We start from the raw sequence: 20,557 nt of genomic DNA on the forward strand, positions 1-20,557 counted from the left end.
TTAGCACTGTTAGGTGTGCAAACACCTACCCGCCTTTAATTCACAGGATAAATCTAGAGATTTCAAATAGGAATCTATAAGGTCCAAAACATTCTGACCTGTTATAGTCTTTCTGAGTGCTTTGCAACAGAAGAATTGCTGGGGAGGGGGGAAGGTTTCCTCCACGGAAAAAGAAGAGTAAAAGCTAAGAGTTGGCATTTTCTGAGAGGTTCTTTGAGTCTAACAAGGGGTACCTTCAGTCTCAAAAGGTTGAGGACCACTGGTTTAAAATAAAATGTGGCACTGTTCTTTTGTAGCTAGAGATGGCTGAGATTAAGCATGACAAATCTGAATACCCAAACTCGGAGGGCAAGGGGTGGCATCTGCAGCTGCATCTGATTTTGGCTTGCAGGTCTGAAGCCTCTAACAGTCTAATCCAAAACACTTAACCATTATGGAGAAGTTCAAATCCAGATGAACCATCTGAGTCCAGATCTCAATTCCAAATCTCATTTAAAAAAAAGAGCACGTGCTTAAAGAAAAAAACTAACCCATATAACAAGCAGGACCCCGGGTTCCAAATACCCCATGAAGATGATACTGCTGATCAGTTGGTCCTAAGGACAGGGAGTGAACCATCTTTCAGCTCTCACATTTATAAATTATTTATTTCCCTCCACCTGCGCCTGGAATATCAATTTGCTGCCTGAAATCTCCCTGCCCACGTACGAACGGCTTCCGTGGAATCCTCCGCTCACCTGTTGGGAGTGTGTCTAGGAAGAAGTAGCTCCAAAACCAGATCTGCCCCTAGTGGGAAAGAGGCATAAAAAAAAATAATTTCTATTACAGCATTCACTCAGAGGATGGCACAGATCATCTGTGCAGCCGCTGATTAGATTTGTTTGGCTTCCTTAGACGGGTCTGTCCAAGCCTGTAAGCTGCAAAGCTTATCTATGAAGAGAGGGGGTGGGGGTCTACCCAGAAAAAAGGGCAAGTGTTATTAAAAGCAAGCACAGATTGCAGCCTCTGGTTTGGACACAGCGCAACACACAGTGCGAGTCTTTGTTTCCCGTCAGTTTGCACGGAGAAGGGAAGGGGATCTCTCCCTCCTTTCAGACTCCCCATCAAATATAAATGTCCCTGATATATTCCAACCGTTGGCTCCCTGAACACTGGCCTAGTGAGTCACTAGGACCCTGGAGATGTCCTAGCTTGGCAGCAGCAACGGCTGGTGAGCAGTGAGCATGTGCAGAGTGGATATGATATCTTGCTGCTTGGTTAGTTACTGATATAAACAGCTGGAGGTATTGAAGTGCAGAGCTTAGATACAGGCAAAGCACTGAGGGGGTACTCCGGAGGATTACAGCTCTGTGTACTGAAATCTGGGAGACAGAAGAAGGATTAGTGAGGAATGGCAAGGAGAGCAGGATTTATCAGCTTTTCAAATATGCATTACAGCTTTTTATAATATTTCACTGGATTGTCTAGGACTTTGCCTCACTAGAAGAGGAGTTCCTTGACCAAAAAAGAAAGGTGAGGGATTTTTTTTCCCCCCCCAACCTCCTCCTATTTCTTGCACAGTTGCATTACCTCCCTCTGCAAGCTATTCGCCTGCTTGCTATTATGCAAGGGATAACTAGACAACTTTTTGCAGATGCCGGGGCATTAACATGCAACACAGACCGAAACGGCCGTGCGATTTATTAAAATGATCAATGCCATCTCAAGTATGCGGGGCTCAGCTGCGTTGTTCGCGAAGACTGCAGGTTGCTGCCAGGAAGCCCTTCCCCGAGCTGCTTAGAGAGATTATACTTAAAAAGTAGGAATGAATAACATGTATGTGTGTGCTTGTGTTGGATCCCACAGCAAAGCAGGCTGTTAAAGCAGTATTTCCTTAAGCAGTTTCACCTGTCCCGCTGTATTGTAAAATATAAGGAAATAATTTCCAGTGGACAGCCGTTGCAGTTAATTAGGTATTTAGGGCTTTGCCAGAAAGGACTTGCAATTTTTTATATCATTTGTGTTATGCATATATGTTGTTTTGACGTTAGTGTATATTATTGCATTTTTAGCTTGTGTTTAGCTGTCGTGGGATGCTCCAGCTCTAAATACAGTGCATTTTCTACAACGGTCTCTTGGAAAACTTCAGCCTGTAGCAATAGAACCATATTGGTTTTCAGAAACTGCACATAAAATGTCATTTTGTGCGTGTTCACTTGAGTCTTGAACCTCAAGGAGGTGCATATCCTATTGATGTGATTTACTTTGTACTAAAACACTTTCCAAACTCTAGAAAAATGTTTTGGGGTTTGTTTGGGTTTTTTTGGAGATAGCTCTCCTGATTTTTTCTTTTCTTTTTAAAGATCTGATAGATGACACACATTATGTGCCTTTAGAGTATACTCCTCTCTATCTGGAGTGCATGCACATAAGGATATCTTGTTTATTCCACGCTGGTGTGGATTCAATCTACCTGATAATTGTGTGATTTTTATCACCGACCTAGAAAAAAGTGTTGAGTGGTGGGTTCACAAAAATACAGCATATCACTCTGGCACATTTTATATTGCTAACCTGTCATTCTAACACTTTCAAAGCCAGTATCCTGTGTTGTGCTAAACATTTTTTAACTTACCGCTACCTTCTACACAATTCCCTGCCATTCCTGCTACCGGGGTAGTGAGGGGGTCATGGTGTTATTTTCTAGACCTACCTTTACTTCTGCTGATAAACTAACCTTGGGTAAATGGAGCAACCAATTAGAGAGCTGTTACGATCGTATCCACTCAGTTAAAAGCTGACTTTACAACCCACTTGGGTTGAATTTCTGCTCTGTTCTGGGATATCACCATTTACTTAGGTAAATTAATTTCATACCTTATGACACTACTTTTATTATGCACTCTATGGACATCTCCCATTCAGTATAGCAAGTACAGACACAGGTATGTTATGTAGCTTATGAACTCTGTACATTTGTACTGCCTGATTGCCTCTCACCTCTGCATAATTTTTGTTTACTGCTTTACTTAGGTCACAGCTCATGATTATTTAAGAGCTTTAACACAATGCCAATGTTGAAAGATAAGTTGCAGTCGGAGTTCATTTTATAGCACGTTCCAGTCAACAATAATATGAGGAAGAGGTAAACTCAATACATGCAGCCGGAAAACACAGGGAATGTTTGCAGCTTCCGCCCCTTTTCCAGCTTGCCGATGGACTCGATGTTGTGCTTAAAGTAACACCACAACCATAGAGTTCAACTGAGAGCCACCACTCACAAGACAGGCATGTGTTTTTGTCACCTCTGAAAGTGTCAGCATGGATATGCCACCTGGGGGACTAAAACTTCATTGATGACTTGGATAGGAGATTTCTTTTATGGGGGGTAGGAAGAAACAGCTGCAGTTAAAGCAAGGAGGAAAATCGTCTAATTCCATATTGATGCGTTTGCCTCTAGCTTCCCACAACTGTAACTGGAGGGATGGGTGTGCAGCACCTCTAAAAGTTAAAGAGGGAGGCCCAGATGTGAAGCTACAATGAATTCAGGGTAGCACAGTGGAACTCAATGATTTAACATCAAATGGGGAGTCTTCTTCTGAAAAGTGAAAGCCTGTTATAAAATCATAATAATTTGCTGGCCAAAATCTGGCAAGAAAAATGCATTGATCATCTCTCAGTTTTATTAGTCTCTCATTTCAAATGACTTAGATAATGCACTCAATTTCTCTGGAAAAGGGGTTGGAAAAGTTAAAATATAATGATTTCTAGGATTATTTAATAGCAACATTATGTTATGTCACTCATAACCATGGGGGATTTTAGAAGGGGAAACAGTACTCCTTTCTTTAAAAGCAATGAAAACCCCCACTATAGAAAAGGTTTAGAAACTGTGTACTGGACAAGTCTTCCAGTGGACTGGGAAACTAGGAGGGAATGGGAGTGTGTGGTGGGACCAGCTCACTATTAGCCAAGCTTTTTAAAATTAAAATCCTGGTTTGATCCCAAAGTAGCAATAACTTTGGTTTTCTGCTATACAAAAGAGAAAGCTAGGGGGAAGAAAAACAATGAATAAAGCCACGAAGCTAAGTGGCACTGAGACAGGCTGGGGTGCCTTGGTAGAGCTGTGTGTGGTAGTTTGCACAGGTCTTGCCCGCAATGTATCTGGCTAAAGTCAATGAAATTATTTTGGTTCATCAGTACCATGTTCATTCAGATGACTTAAAGTGCAGTTCTGGAAATACTAAAATGGTTCAGACCCCCTTTGGCTTAACTTAGACAAAGCTCTCGCTAGGCCTGGGTGGGAACAGAAACTGGAGAATTTGACCCTTTGGCACTTGCACTGATTTTTACCATCTCTAAATATACATTGCCAATATTTGCAGGTGCTTAAGAAAAGACCATTTGTCTCTCCATCGTAATCCTTCCTGTTTCCTTACACCGAGTCACGATCATCCCATCAGTTCCTTCGACATCAGTAGAAGTGTTGCCCTGCATGGCCAATGTCTTGAACTTAAAATTTTCAATGTAATGATTATTTGCCTGCCTCCCTATCACACCTCTTCCTTTCTCCCAGTGAGGGAAAGCCTCTTTGAGACTTCACTCTGTTTTTAGTTTTTGTCGCTGTCATCCTAACTTAGACTTCTACCTTGAGCTGAGCCAACCGCACATTGTCACATTCATCATTTTAGTCCACAGTCCAACTGCCCTTGAAGTGAATGGCAAAACCCCCATTGATGTCAGACTTACTGGACATCTTCCCTTTGCTTGATACTTTACTTCCAGGGTCCTTCATTTCTGTTAGGAGTGCTCTGAAAACAGGTCTTTTCGCTGAAGCACTTTGGACAAGCACACATAATTCTGCTTTAAGATACAGTCATTACTCTTAGAGCACCTTGTTCCCACAGTATAAACCCAAATACAGTGGGTTTATACAATATATTTATACAGTACGAACCCAAACACTTTTTAAAAGCCAATTCTAGATGAGTCATATTTGAGCATAATATTGCAACTGCTAGAAAAGTCAATTATTAGCTTATATCTTACAGACCTCTCTCACAGAAAAGTAGTTCCTTGGGTTGTTTAAAGCAAATGAGCTATTTTAATAATTCTCCTTGGAAAACCTGCATTTTTGATAAAAGGGAATAGGAAAGCAGGTCAGGAAGAAACCAGACGATTTTATTCCATTTACAACAACTACCACAATGCAACTTCTGGAGACAACTAAGGCTAGGAATAGTGACTATGGACCTAATGCAAAAAACCCAATGGCAGCCTATCTTGACCCTGACAAATTTTGGCTCACAACTTTAAATAGCAGGATTTTTCTTCTGAGCGTCATTTTCGGCATTTACAATTTTCCAACTTGCTCTGAAAGCCTCCAAGAACCGTACTTATTTTTATTTTTTTTAATCTTAGGTAACAACCATTTCTTTTTCCCTTTGATTTGGCAGGTGGGATAATGAGGAAGTTTTTACTGATTCTTCAAATCTCAAAGAGCACGTGAGTGCAGAGGGGGAGAACGGATGCTTGGCGACGTGGACTTGATGCTCTCCTCCCTCTGGTTTCTCAAAACTCAAAAGAAAAAGCCAAACATTATAGCAGAAACTACTGATGTGGGGTGAGCTTGCTCTTTCAATTAGCAGCACTGGCAACAGCAGATGTTTCAAAGAGTTACTCAATTGTTTCGAGTTTTAAGCTCAAAACCAGCCACACATTAAAGCTTCTTTTGAGGCACTGAGCTGAAATGAACAGAGCAATTCTTCCCGTTCTCAATGGTTTGGGGTTTTTTTGGTCTGCTACAGTGTATGTATGTCTATACATTATTACATTCATCCTGACTTTTCTCCCCAATAGAGCTTCAGGAAAACGACTATCTATATCAGACATACAAGGCGGGAAGCCAAAAGCTATTTTTGTTAGGTCTTGAAATCATTTCCAAGCTGACTACATTTGTCCTCAAAGAGAGCTGACAAAGTACAGGAGAAGTGTACAAAGATGCATTTTGCTAAAAATAATGTTGTTCAAGAGTCAGTCCCGTTGTGTTCAGGTTCCGATACAAAATATAACCTTACTGCTGTGCCAAAAACTCTGCATTTGCAAAATCCTGCTGTTCTTTAGACAAGTTCTACTACAGACAAACTGCAGCCTACGTTGCATTATTGACCTAAGTTTCGGTGCTGTGCAACATTTTTAGTGACAGCCCTGAACTGAGTACAAAACTCACCTGTCAGTCACCTGACTACTATTACTCCTTTAGGTTGTCTTTTCCAGTGCCTAGGGAAAATTAATAGAACTCCCCTAAGGTTACTGTGGTTACTATTTGGCTGAAAGAGTACAATATCTTTTTTTTTTTTTTTTTTAAATGGTACTAACACAGCTGCCTAATGCGAGTTCTTGTTTTGTGGTCAATAAAAAAACGTGGCTAGCGGCTGTCAGCTGAGGTCATTTTGGAAGCATATTATCGACCTGCTTTCCCTTGTAGCAACTTCTTTACAGTGTGGCCATAAATTTGGTATTATATATATGACGAAAGGACAACAAGTGCTAAAAGAAAATCAGCAGTACTTAATACTGTAAATGCTGCCAGTCTGATTGTTAGCCCTGACAGAGCAGAGCAAGACGCTAAGTGTTGAGCAATTTGGCGGTAGACATGCAACGAGCTCTCACGTTGCTCCACACCTTGCGCAACTCAGCAATATTTCAGACACCCTAACGACGAGCAAAGTCTTGAAGTGGACAAGAGTAGCAGCACAGACAAGAGCTTTAGAGAAAAGAAACTTTCAGGGTAGAGAACGAAACAGAGTGACACGGTCCATCTCCGTAACCTGAAAGAGTTAGATCTGTTATGAGAGCCTTGCAGTGTGGTCTTACAGACCAGGTTTGTCCCTGTCCAACATGGCTCTGGAAGGCATCCAGTCATAGGGAAGGATGCCGGGTTTCTGATACCTGTGAGGAGGACAAGACCTAATGGCCAGTCCATGATGGACCAGGAGGTAGGTGTGGGGTGAGGTGAGCTACAGGAACAGGAAGGTTGGAGCTGCTTGATTTACCATTTCATGCAATTAGCATGTAACAGCAGTAACAAGAGTTTATTCGGTATTTGGGTTTCGGTAATAAGAACAGAACAGTACTACTGAGGCTAGGGGGTTGTAGACTAAACTCTTTGGAGTCTTTTTATTACATTATGTGGACCACCTTACTCTTTGGGACCCATAGGCTCTATTATTAAACAAAAATAGGACAATAATATAATCCTTTCCTTCCCTAGCACCCCACAGCCCTCTTGTGCCACCCCAGAATGGTGGAGTGGAGCAGTTTGGACTCAACACTAACCTAAAATACTTGGTGTGTTAATGCTGGTGCCAGATTTTGAGTAATCTTTTCCAGAGCTGGCCGTTTCAGTAATGGTAGAAATAATCATGGCATTGCCTAGTTTAGGAACCAGACAGGACCAAATATACCCCGAGGTTCTGAAATGTTACTCAAGTTGCATTTTCTAACTTCTGGCACATCGATAGGGCCAAAATATGGTGTTGTAAGGTGTCCCACATGACATTTCCAGCCATGGTGAGAAGCTGTAAGTACTGGACATCTCATTAGAAACCCCCTTCACTTAATTACTAGAATTAATATCCTGACAAAAGCTTGCAGGTGTAAGCTATGACTTGGGGCTACAGATGCCACAGGGGCTCAAACACTTGCGTGGTTGTCCAAATCTAATCATATTTCTGAACATATGAAGGTTTATCTATTATTCCTGCAGAAATTTGGACAGTGCTTTCCATATGTAGGAACATGAGAGATCTGAGCCAGAGTAGCAGGTTGAAGGCCCATAAGTCCAATATCACATCACTGACAGTGGCCAGGATCAGATACTTCACAGAAAGAGAGAGGACAGTAGTCAAAATACTCTAATAGTGGAAGATTAGGAATCAAATCACCCATTGGGAAAACCTCCTTTTCCATCTTCTTGACTAAATTGGGTGCACAGTTATGCCCTGAATTACATGAACTTATATCCTTTCATATACTGTGAGTAATGTAACAGCAGAGTAATGTAATGTGTTCTGTCTATAAACGTTTAATTGCTTTTTTGAATTATATCAAAATCCTGCCTTCAGTGATGTCTTACAGCAAGAAGTTAGTGCTTAGTTATGCAGTGTGTAAACAAGCATCTCCTCCTGCAAAAGCTATTGTCTTTCAATGTCATGGACTGTCCCCTTCTTCTTGCATTATGAGAAATAAGAACACCTGATTGATCTCCTATATGCCATTCATCATTTTTATGCCTTTGTCACATCCACCCTTATTTGCTTCAGCTCTTATCTGAACATTCCTAATCCTTTCAGTCTTGCTTCATCTGGAAAGCTCTCTATGCCTCTGCTCATTTTCATTGCCCAGCTTAAAACCCTTTCCATTTTTACTATATCTTTTTTTTTTTTTTTTTTTTTTTACATAAGGCAATCAGAATTGATCCCACTCTTCCAGGTGAGGCCATCCCACAGGTGCATAATACGGTCTATTTTCAAGATCATATCCTATACCATGTTACACATCTGAACGATCTGCTTTTTTTGATGGGTATTGTGACTGATATTCTATTTAGAAATGTTCCAATTAGCTAGCATTAAAAACATCGCTGAAAGGATCATCCCTCTGAGAATGGGGACAGGGGGACAAAATGGTCTAGTTCTATTGAGGAATGAGTTTCCCTTCCATTCTGACTCTTTTTTTCCCCAAGTTTAATTCCATTAGTTTTAACGTGAACTCCGTGACAAAGATAAATTATATGTTTCCTATTAGCAGCTATCACTTTGTGTCCTTCTTATTCTTTACTTTTTAAAGCTAATGATCAAGAATGATGTACTTCTGTTCTTTTACACTTACTCTGGCAATATGACAATATTAACTTTATGGAAAAATCAAATGACATTTTTATGTGTCAGTGGCACTCTCTGTCATTTCCTTGCTAAAGGGAACACGTAGTATTTCTTAGCTCTACATTTGCAAGAAGTGCTGAGGTGGAGTATTTTTACCATTTGACTACAATATAGTTTCATGGCAACTATACCAAGAACAACTAGGATAATTTATGCACCTTTCACTAACTAAAAACTCATGTATGGCATTTTAAAGTCATTAGACAGAAAGGAAGCTAAGACTATGACTTTCCCATTTTCTATTAATCCAACCAGGAAAATAATACATTGAATTAATTTACAGGGAATAATGACTTGTTGTTGTACTGCTTTTGCATGCACCTGTTTCTCTTTCTCATGTGGAAAAGAGGAGCAAATGATACAGTTGTATTAACAGATGACTGGACACGAGCAATACTGCCGTGCCATCCTCAGACATTCAAAAACTTATGAATCAAGCCTTACCTACTTACTAGGGAAAAAGAAAAGCACAATATCATCTTGGGAATCCATGTTGTGGAATACCTATTTGGTATTTTTGACTGTTCAGCGTTCAGGTTACATGCGTTTTGCATTTGCAAGTTTTTCTTTATTAGGACAAAAGCTTAGAATTTGCTTTGTTTAAGAAACAAAAGCTCGGATTCCCTTGTAATCACCTGAATGAATTTGACGCTTTGTGAAAACCTTGGAGTATCCCAAGATTCATGAGGAAAACATGAATACTGGCAAAAGTGCCCGAGGAGGGGTTTAACCATGTGGGTTCCTCCTTGCCCCACCACCTCAGGTAGCCCCAAATCTGGTCTGGGGGTTCAATGTTCATGAAATTATTGTGATACACCTCAATTGGAGCCATGCTCAACTCCTCTGAAGCGGAACCTGTCCTTCTACATAGTTTGAATGTCTTCTACCTTCTTTGCACTCCAAACAAACAACTGACAAATGCAAGACAAAAAATCAAGATGTCCTATATGGCTGGTGGAATAAGGAGTTGCAAACAGACCTGACCCAACAGTGTCTTGACAGAGGCAGCAGCCATGATGTGGCTGCTTTTGCTTCTGGAGTGGAAGAGCTAGGCATGCTACCACAACTGGCAGCACTGCACATCTGGCAGCGCTGTCTCCGAGCAGGCTGGAGTTTGAACTCTGGTCAGACTCTTTCCCCCCAGACACAAGAGGCTAAACATACACTTTCTGCAAAGATATAGCTAGTATTGCTATTGAATGAATGACCTTCTCTGCCCCTACGTTCACAGGGAACAAGTCTGCTTTCACTGGGTTTTTTTGGTTGGTTTGTTTGTTTGTTTTTCACATTGACAAAGATGTGGACTAACTTCAGTAGAGTCAATGGAAAAATACCAACTTAAAATGGTTTAAGTGAGAGCTGAATTAGGCAAGCTGCACTGTGTTTAAGTGCAACACCTCTTTCCATTAGCGCTCAGCTTCTGCAGCTGCTTCCCCAGTCTCCCCAGTTGTCCAGTGGTTCTCTCAGAACTGTAATTTAGCTTACAGTACATTGCTTTAATAGTATGCCTCTGTTACACAGCTGCAGGGAGAAGTCTGAAATGGTGTATTCTTCCAGAAATAAACCTTCCCTGTGATCAGCAAGCACAAAGAAATGCAGGTGCACACAGTTACTTTGTTGGACAGGTGTAAGACATTTTAAGCAATATGTTGTTAACCATGACTTCCCCTCGGCATCTCTTTTCAGAATCACAGGGCCTCGTTACACCTTATGCTGTGAGCTGCACAAATGTTGATCAGTGTTGGTGCTAGCTTGGAGTTTAGAGCAGTCACATCATGAGTCTAGAAACCTTCTTTGAGTGTCCCCCACCTGTACAGCTACGATTTGCCGCTAGAAGCCTAGTAAGCAGGGGCAGGACTAGGAGCTGTAGTTGTGAGTTAACGTTAGGGGGCGGGTGAGCCAGGACAGGCTTTTATCCCTGCTCTATGGTGGGGGGCATGAGAGATCCTGGGATACCGGAGGACTTCAGCTCAGGCAGCACATCTGTGGGGACTGGTCACACCTTAATGAAACAGGAGCTGGGTTATGCAGATCAGAGATAATCCTGCCCTGGAGTGGCATAACTTTAAGCTGCATAATGAGTGCTTAACAGGGGCGGGCAATATGCGGCCCGCAGGCCGAATATGGCCTGCCAAGCCAATCTATTTAGCCCGCGGGGTCCCTAAAATTTAGAAAATTAATATTTATCTGCCCCTGGCTGCTTGTTATATGGCCCTCGATGGTTTGCCAAAACTCACTAAGCTGCCCTCCGCCCAAAATCATTGCCCACCCCTGGCTTAAAACCACTTTAAGGTGCTAGTGCGCAAACAACGTGGGGGTAAAGAGCTCCAGGAGCCACCCAAAATTACTTTGCAACAAATACTTAGTATTTAGCACTTGAGCAGAGTGAAGGGTTTTTGGCAAATAGTAAATTCACTGAACAATAGATTTTGGGGAATACCAACCTTTTTTCATCAGTTGAATGTAAATCTGACAAACTGTTTTGGCTGAAAGAAGGAAGGATACGAGAAAATGTGAACCATTTCCTTTTCAAACCTGACACCTGGTGATTTTTGTTTCAAAATTAGTTTTTGTTTTAAAATAGACCCAATTGTTTTTAAGCATAAACATTTAATTTCCAGGTTCGGCAAGACATTCTAGTCGACCCAAAACATATGTACATACATATTCATTCAGGGGCTGACCTGAAAAACAAGTTAGATATATAGCATCAGTTCAGCCCCTGAACCAACTCCTCCAGCCTTAGCACAGTTCTCAACATGAGTGAGTATGAGTTCTGATCTCCTTGTAAGCCCCATCTTGGAAAATGTTTATAGGGTTAGATATGGTTTGGGGCGTATTGCCTCTGAACAGAGCAGCAAATAACACACATACATAGCTAGGACAGCAGGTAGGAAAATAAGAGATCTGGTGTCTACTGCTGGTTCTGCTCTGATTGGAGACGTTGAGAAGCCTTCTCTGTGCCCCAGGCTGCCCATGAGAATCAATCAAGGAAAGGTACTAGGGATCAGTGAACTAGTGTCAAGTAAGCAAGCTTTTTTTTTTTTTTTGCTTGTCAGAGATATCCGCTTCATGATGTATCCTCTGCAGTGCATTTCATGCAGGTTCTCTCGCCCTGCTTTGGCTTTTCAGCATTTCATCACCTTGTAACCCGGTTTCTTCCTGAATTATCAAATTAGCGATGAAACCTTGAATTAAAGATTAATAACTGCAAATACATTAAGTCTATCTAAGCACATATCATTGTGAGGGAGAAAAAGAAAAGATCTCAAAACATTTGACTAATATGATGGCAACAATCGTTGCTTTAACAATGAGGTTATACAGCGATGAATGCAAAAGCACATTAATAACCGCAGCTAACGAAGTCTATGCTGTGAATAACAAATGGCACGATGAGTGCCTGTGTGTTCAGGAACTGGCCACAAGGGTGTGCCTTACCTGACTAATATCTGCATTGACTTTATCCTGAATATAATATGGTTCAACGTTTGTCATAATTTCCCTTAAATAGCTATGATATGCACCCACTTTTTTTTTTTTTTTTTAATTCCACCAACTCGTTAGGAAACACCACAGAAGCTCAGAGCGTTTGAACAGCATGCAGAAGTAATGAATCAAATGGCTGTTGGGTGATTTACAGTGCTCCTTCACCGCAACTGTAACTAGCAATTTGTAATATTTAATTATAGATAATTTTCCCTTCATCTATCTAGGTACTTATGACCCCCATTACTGTCGTTTCTGAGCACTCACAGCATTGATCAAAGTTTCTAAATAATTTCAGTATTAAGGATCGGATCTTCAGCCGGCATAAAGAGTAGCTCCTTTCACTTCAATGGAGCCATGCTGAGATCCAACAACTGAGGAGCTGGCCATAAACAGTTTATTAAAGCATGCTGCATCTTCGAGCCCATCAAATCAGTTGGATCTCTTAAAAGTTTGTCAGCTGAATTCTGGATGCGAGATGCAAAGTTTTACACTTAAAAGGTGGAAAGATAATAAGGCACGCTTAAGCTTGGTATTGGAAGGAAATTGAATGGTGGATCTGAACGGAACAAATTCTGTCCACGTTTCCACATTACTCGGCCCCCTGGTACCAAGCATTGGATGTACTGATTTTGACCAAAGAGCTTTCTAAATCAGGACAAGCACAGAGGCAGCTTGATTTCCAAAGCTAGAATGCATTGACCCGTCTTCTTAGGCCAGCCTCCTGGAGAGCAAAAGGTTGAGAGGAGGGGTGGGAGTGCAGGGGCCGCACGCTGGATAAAGAGAAGAGCTGGTCAGTTCAGCTGCACTATGGTTTCTTTGGAGTTTGATTTATTTTGAAACGGTTGGCTTTTGTTAAATGAGTCATTAAACAGCACAGAGATGAGAGGATAAGAAAACGGAAACATTACAGGGAATGAGAGGAATTTTATGTAACGACCTTTTTTGTTTTAGCTGAGCGTGTTTACTTATACCTCTTCTATTTAAATTAGGGATGGAAGAGAAGGAAAGGATACTTGTGGGCAGTGTGTTTCCTTTGCAGGGTTTCTAGGGGTGTACCCCCAAATGCAAGTTAAACAAGAACCATAATATTTTCTTTTCAGGGACACACTGCTTCTTTTCTCAGTGCTTTCCTAGTTTCACAGAGGAATGATTGACCAGAAGCCCAGGAAACGTCTGGCAAGATGCCAGCTTTTATTTGTTACAGGAGGTTAAAGGTTACCTAGAGCATAAAAGAGCTTTTTCTTGCTTGGACAGTCCCATCACTGTGTACATCAGCATAACTAACAGCCCTGGCAAAACCCAGAAGCAGTCTAGAGACTTCTGGCAAACTTTAAAAGACAGTTAAAAAAAAAAGAAAAAAAAGGAAAAAAAAATAAGATTCCACCAATTTAAATCTATGCACTTATATACACCCACGCTCAGCCACAGAAAACAGCACAAAAGCATACACAGCCTTAAATTAGTGAGATCCTTACTTTGTTTGAAAGTTTGGCAAATAGCTCAATACATACAAAAACACATACAAATATATATGGGAACCAGAGAGAGCCTTTCTAATATAAAGCCTCATTTTATTTGTGCTTCTTAGAGATTAATTATTATTCTCTTATCCTTTGAGAGCTAATGCCATTTCATTTTTCCCCCATACACCCACACTGCTGTTTCCTTCTGATCTAGATTTGTAGCTTAGCTACTGTTCCACTAAAAAAGAAAGTATCCGATAATACCTTCCTATAAAAGATGCCTATATTGTCTCTGCCTGTTCCTGTCTGTAACAAAGAACGAAAATGTCAGCTATTTACAAAAGGAAAATAAAGAACTTGCTCTTCCAAACAGCCCAGGGAGAATATCCTAATCATGAAGGTGTTTCTTGTGTGTTTCAAATTAAAAAGGAAGGAAAAAAAGCAAAACTGAAGATCTGAAACTAGCTTCTGTTTCATCAATCATCCTTATAGGATTATTGTCTTTAAAGTGTGTAATTATAAACAACAGATGGGAGAAATGCTTAGCATAAAGAAAAGAGAGGGAAAGGAGTTCAGCATGTTGACAAGTGTTTACTATTTGGATCTGAACTCTGTGTGTGTGTGTGTGTGTGTGTGTGTGTGTGCATGCGCGCACACGTGCATGCACACATGTCTATTTGGATCTGAACCTATTGTGTGTGTGCGCGCACTTGCGTCTATTTGGATCTGAACCAATGGTGTGCGTGTGCATGTGTGTGTATGTGTATTTGAATCTGAACCAACTGTGTGTGTGCGCGCACACATGTGTGTTTCTTCACAATACAGGTTTCCTCTCTTCCTGGAGTCTGATGTTACGACATGAGAAAGACTACCATAATGGAGCTCTTCCAAAGTTCACCTGAACTCCATCAGCTGCCCAGAAAGCCTCCAGTTCTCCGGATATAAGCATCATGCCAGCCTTGCTGCTGTCGATGCCAAAAGAGTATTTTTACACGTTAAAGTGATGGGATGAACTTATGGGAGGGACTAACCCAAATTCCAATGGTGATTCAAGGGCCGTTCTGAAGGCGTGAAGTGCCTAGCTTCAGCAAGGGCATGGCCAAAGCTTTTTTCAGACTACAGAAGTTTCTTCGGCGGACCCAGTTTCTGCTCTTCTTCCTCACAGCCGCGTATCTAATGGCTGGCAGCCTTCTCCTGTTACAGCGGTCCCGCTTGGTTATTCAGCAGGCAGCACGGGGGACCTCAAATAGCCAGGCCGTCCCACTTTCAGACGTTATGATAGGAGTTGGAATCCTAGACACCACCAGAGCGCTGCAAAACCCTCACTTGAGTCCTAAGTTCCTGGTAGGCGTGAATGTGCTCCACGACACTTCTTCAGACCAGAGGTACGGGCCACGGTGGCTAATGTCTCGAAACTCAGAACTGAGGCAGTTGAGACGACGCTGGTTTCACAGGTTCATGAACGAGCAAGAACCCATGCAAGCAACGGGATCTAAGGTGATGAAACACATAGCTGAAAACAAAGGTAAGGGACTTGTCCCAGATTTGCTGTCGTATCTGTCTATCACAGCCTCATGAAAGACCTGGTTTTATGCAAAGCGTGGCATGTTTCTCAACTCGTAAAAGGTTTTCAGCTGCTTACAGAAAGCGTGCTTTTGTAGTGTTGGAGTTTTTGCAAACCAGTTTCTAAGCAAGTGTATGATCCATGACATTTATCATTCTTACATCCTCACTCATTGATTTTCCCCTTCTTCCAAAAACAGAATAATTGAATTTAATGGAAACCTCTCTGATGAAAGACAAGGCCAATTGCAATTAAATATTTGACCATAAATGAAAAGATGCTCACAAGCAGCTCAATATTGAATGTTCCTAGTGGTATCCAAAGCACTGCATCTCCCCCCCCTTGCTGCTGGTGCACTTTTCTCTGAATGCTTTTCTGGCGAGTTAGATTGCACTGATCAAATTCATTTTACTTTTTCTTCGAACAAGTGGAGATGACAATTCTTAAAATGGGTTCTCTCTCCCAGACCAGGGATAGTTTTAAAACTGGAGTTGTATTGAATTAAGAACCCCAAACACCAGTATACATAGCATCGCACAAATCTGCCTACTGGGGTTGAGGCTTTCCAGGTACAGCAAACACTGCTGCAGCAATCACACGTCTAGTGTACAGGTCTGTCCTCCTCCATCTCTCACAAGCTCTTCAATTGTTAAAGGGACATGTCACAAGTAAGTGTAACCCTGGCATTCCCTTCAAGTGCTACGTAAGTACCATATAAGACAATAGAAAATCCTGGAAGTGACTTGGCTGGGTGGGTAGTATAAGTGTTACTGAAAATTCACGTGACAGCAGGCTAATAGGAGAACATCACTGCGTTAATGCTCTCGATCCTCATAGTTTACCATCTGCATCGATATAAACTAAACTAAACCCATTTTGCTATGGGTCTGATCATGTTAAGGAATAAAAACATGAGCTATCCCAGTGAACTCACTGGAGAAACTTGAGTGAGAGTGCAGCTCAGCATGAGGAAGGCAGGAGAACTACAGCCCAGACAACTCAGGACAATTTCCTTGGAGCAGATCGTGCCCAGATCATATGTAAACCATCCATGAACAAAGTCTCCCACACATAAGGGCTCACTGGGGCTGAGGCAGTTATCCATCCAAGTGGGGTTTTCAAGTGCACCAAAGCAAGTTAGGAACCTACCTCTCATCAATTTGCATTGGAGTTGGTTGCCTAACCACCATAGGCTCTCTTGACAATCCCACTCTGGGCCAATCTTGGCCTTTAAAAGTCTAAATGCCTCTGAAATTTCCCCATAAGAAGCAACAAAGGCCCCCTCTGAATTCTGCAGGCTCTGAATCAGGTGCTAATACCACCAATGCTTCTCCAGAACAAGGCCAGAGACATGATGCCAGCCACATTAAAGAAATAGTGCTAAATAAATGCTTACAGGGAAGGAGCAAGACTTGATCAAGTATGTTCGGAGCAGCCTTCAAGTGATAGAGAATCCCTGCTCGAAAGCTGTATTATGAGTAATCATCACATGGACTTGAGTGGCTGTTGCCAGGTCACTGTAGAATAAAGAAGAGAACAGTCATAATATGGTACACGGAAATCATTCTTTTGCCTTACACGTTGAGCACGCTGTAGTCATTTGCAGCAAGAGCAAAGTTCTTGTTCTGCATGTCTACTACAGTGCTACACACATACACTTGGACTTTCAGTATCCATGGACAAGCACTTCTTTTCCTTAAGCATGCAAAACTAATGGCACAGGGTGCCACTACAACCCCACGAAGTTGGCACAGGTAAAGATAAGGCACAATCAGCAGCAGTGCAAGGATCTTTGGTACCAATGACCCTAGCTCCCCCTTGCCAGGATTCACAACCAGGTAGAGCCCCACTAGATCTTGGCTGCCCAGGAGAAGGCTGTGTGCTCCTTTATCACCACATTGCCCTAGCAATAAAGGCATAGAGAAAAGGGATTCTGAATAAAAATGGACACCACATACAAATATGCTCTTCATTTTGTTGATTAATGGTATCAAAGGAAAATGATACCACAGAAAATTTCCCACAAAAAAAAAAAAAAAAAAAGTGCCTAGCAGCAACACCCACTGGGTGCATTTTCGGAACCTGAAGCAAAAAAGTTTGCATTAACGATGCGTGACAGATCAATCACAACAGAGTGGTGAGAATTATCAGGAACACAGAGAAGCAGTTTGCAAAACTGCTCAGGGCTTTTCCCCCCATCCGTGAAGCTTCACAAGCAACTGGTTTGGGCTGTGAAGACAATAAGGCCATACATGGATTTTAAATCAATTCAAATGCAGTATCCTGCATGGCTATGGATTTGAGATTCTCACAGTAAGCCCCAGGCTACCACGAAACAAAAGCACGGGCATTCCTTAAACTTAAGGTTGACCCAAACTAATGACTGATCTAATAATGTACCCAGAAAAGTTGACAATACCTACAAACGAAAGGTCTGATTTGCCTTTCACTCACAACAAGGAGGTGCTGGTCTAGCTCCATTGTTTCCAGTACAGTTATTTCTGATCATTACTCGTATCATCAAGACCTGACTGAAAAGTGGATCAAGGATGGTGCAGTGTTTAGGTGCCGACTTGGCACTGGGCAGACCTCCAGTTATGCCCTGGTTTGCTACAGACTTCCTGTGTGAGCCTGAGCATGTTGTTTGATCATGCATGATTCAGTTCACCGTCCATAAATTGGATGAAGGGTATTGCAAAGAAAAATGAATTATGGATTATGAGGCACTCTGATGCCATGGTAGTGGAGGCCTTATGAGCATCTACCTAAGGTTAATAGCATACTCTTCTACACTGCCCGAGAATTCCTCTATGAGCGATTCAAAAGCCTAAACAGCTGTGTAGGGGACACATCAGCTGAATACATGAGCAAGCTCACATGCTATCAGATAAAGCTGAGGAGGTATATGCAAATAACACCTCTGCTTTAAGGTGATGAGATATTTTATTGGAAGGAAGTCGCTAGGTGAAGCTGAAACTTCAGCAGGCATTATAATCACTGAGTATTTCATTACATCTTGGAAGGGATCCACAAAGAAATAAAGAGCCCATACGTTTACTAGGAGAAGAAAAACGAAATCGAACGCTGTGCATGGAAAGTTTAATTTTTAACTGATAACTATTTCCAAAGACATCCCAATGCTTGTTAACAATGCTGTTATTAATAGTCATTTCGTGTTCACTCAAAGATTCAAATGATGCATGTTCAAATGAACATAACTCAGTGAGATGTAGCAATAAGTAATCCTTTGGCTCCATTTCAGGTTGCAATTATAACTTAGTGAGGCACTAGATTAATGTCTGGTACAGGCACTGGCCTAAACTCATTTTATGGATATTTTCAAAATGAATATAAATTTAAAATATTAAGAGCTGATTATTCAGTAAGGCTGAGATTTTTCAAAGGAGCCTACAGGTAAAGTTTTCAAAAAGTGCTTTAGTGAATCAAAAGCCTAAGTTCCATTTTCACAAGTGACTTATGGGTAAGATTTTTCAAAGGTTCACAGAAGCAGGTAGGTAGGTGCCTGGTGGGATTTTCAGAAACAGATTAGGTAATTCAAAGCCTCAAAGGAGTTAGGAAAAGGTTCTGCTTAGACTGCCTTTGAAAACACCACTATGTGCCTACCTGCAGTTTTTGGTGCTTGAGTTTTTGAAAATATTACCCCCATGGGACAAGACATCCCCATTCAAGGATGAGGTGGGCCCATTTCAACATAAACTTAAGAGGCATCTGCTGATGTACCACTTGACTATGGGTCATATGTGGGTTTATTTCCAGCTCTGCCACTGACTCCCTATTCAACCATGGCCAAATCACGTCATCTCTGCTTCCCCTTTTGCCCCTAGTGGTCTTGTCTTTTAAGACTATACACTCTTTAGAATAAGGAATGCTTCCCGCTATGTGCTTGCACAGTGTCTGTACAATGAGGCCTCTGAGTATTATTTTTAATACCAAAAATAATTTGGTTCTGTTCAGTATAGTATTTCTCACTTACGAACACAGTTTATAGGATGCTGTGTCATAGATCACATTGATTAGTTATAAATTTTTGTTCCATTCCTCATGACTCTATATACCTGACAGATAACTGAGATATTGTCACTAAAGTGCCATTATATTAAATGACTGTGTGAAGTCAAATTTAGATTGATATATGAGGTTATAAATTAGATGTTGATAAGTGAATATAAGATAGTTTCATACATTGTAAGCCTGGAAGGGACCTCGGAAGATCATAGTTACCGGAATTCAAAGTGACGTAAACTGCTCCCGGAATCGGGTACAATGTTCCTTGGCTTAGCTTCCCATACACCAACTGTGAGCTTGGTACACCAGCCCCAGACATTACATTTTCAACTGCAACTGGGTGGATTCAAAACCACTGAAATCAGAAGTCTCCAGTGAAATAAGAAAATTCTTATTGCAGGTGCATAACTCACATCTCATTAACAGCTTATTGTGGGTGTATATTCACAGCTTGTGAATTTTCTAATTGCATGTTTGCAAATTACCAATGTGCAGTTCTTTGAAACTACTGTGGTGTTTGTAATATTTAAATCTTTGATTTATTTTCTTAGCTCTAAAGTCTATTAGAGTGTTGAGTGGCTTATTCTTATTCTTTTATTTGTTATCAATTCCAATCTTATACTCCCCTTCCTTTCTACAGCTTACATGCTACTTACATTGTCTAATACTCCTATTTTCATCTCACAGCTTCCAGAATCAAATTTCCTTCCCTCCTTCATACTTTAATAACTCTATATATTTAAATATGTTATTGTACGTTATAAGGTAGCTTCATATTTCTTCCAGTGATGAATTCTTTTCAGTGGAATGGGCAAGAAAAGCTTTACATGTAGTTTATAACGGATGGCAAAAAATGATGTTTAATATAGATTTCATAGACATTAGGGCTGGAAGAGACCTCAGAAGATCTTCGAGTCCAGCCCCCTGCCCCAGGGGCAGGAAGTCAGCAGGGATCATAGGATCCCAGCAAGATAAACATCATATAGGACGCAGTCTTGTTCACATGCTAAGCAAAGTGTGATGTATTTAATAGGACTTAATGATGATGATGATAGAGAACGGTGGTGTAATGTAGTGAAGAGATTTCT

The 20,557-nt window shown here is 41.2% G+C and overlaps 1 protein-coding gene across 3 annotated transcripts in view; it reads left to right on the plus strand.

The window, feature by feature from the left end:
- Positions 1-1,268: 1,268 nt before the first annotated feature.
- Positions 1,269-20,557, plus strand: part of WSCD1 (WSC domain containing 1) — a 54,409-nt gene continuing 35,120 nt past the window's right edge. Inside the window, exons 1-3 of one of the 3 annotated variants that reach the window (XM_059717109.1) lie at positions 1,269-1,512; positions 5,436-5,602; positions 14,705-15,404. In XM_059717109.1, the coding sequence (XP_059573092.1) occupies positions 14,975-15,404 (430 nt within the window). In that variant the 5' untranslated portion in view covers positions 1,269-1,512; positions 5,436-5,602; positions 14,705-14,974. Of the gene's footprint in view, positions 1,513-1,635; positions 1,799-5,435; positions 5,603-14,704; positions 15,405-20,557 lie in introns of those variants that run through there. The other 2 variants (XM_006276441.4, XM_059717110.1) reach the window with 2 other exon arrangements.

Source organism: Alligator mississippiensis, chromosome 14 (assembly GCF_030867095.1).
Source record: "Alligator mississippiensis isolate rAllMis1 chromosome 14, rAllMis1, whole genome shotgun sequence".
NCBI lineage: Eukaryota > Metazoa > Chordata > Crocodylia > Alligatoridae > Alligator > Alligator mississippiensis.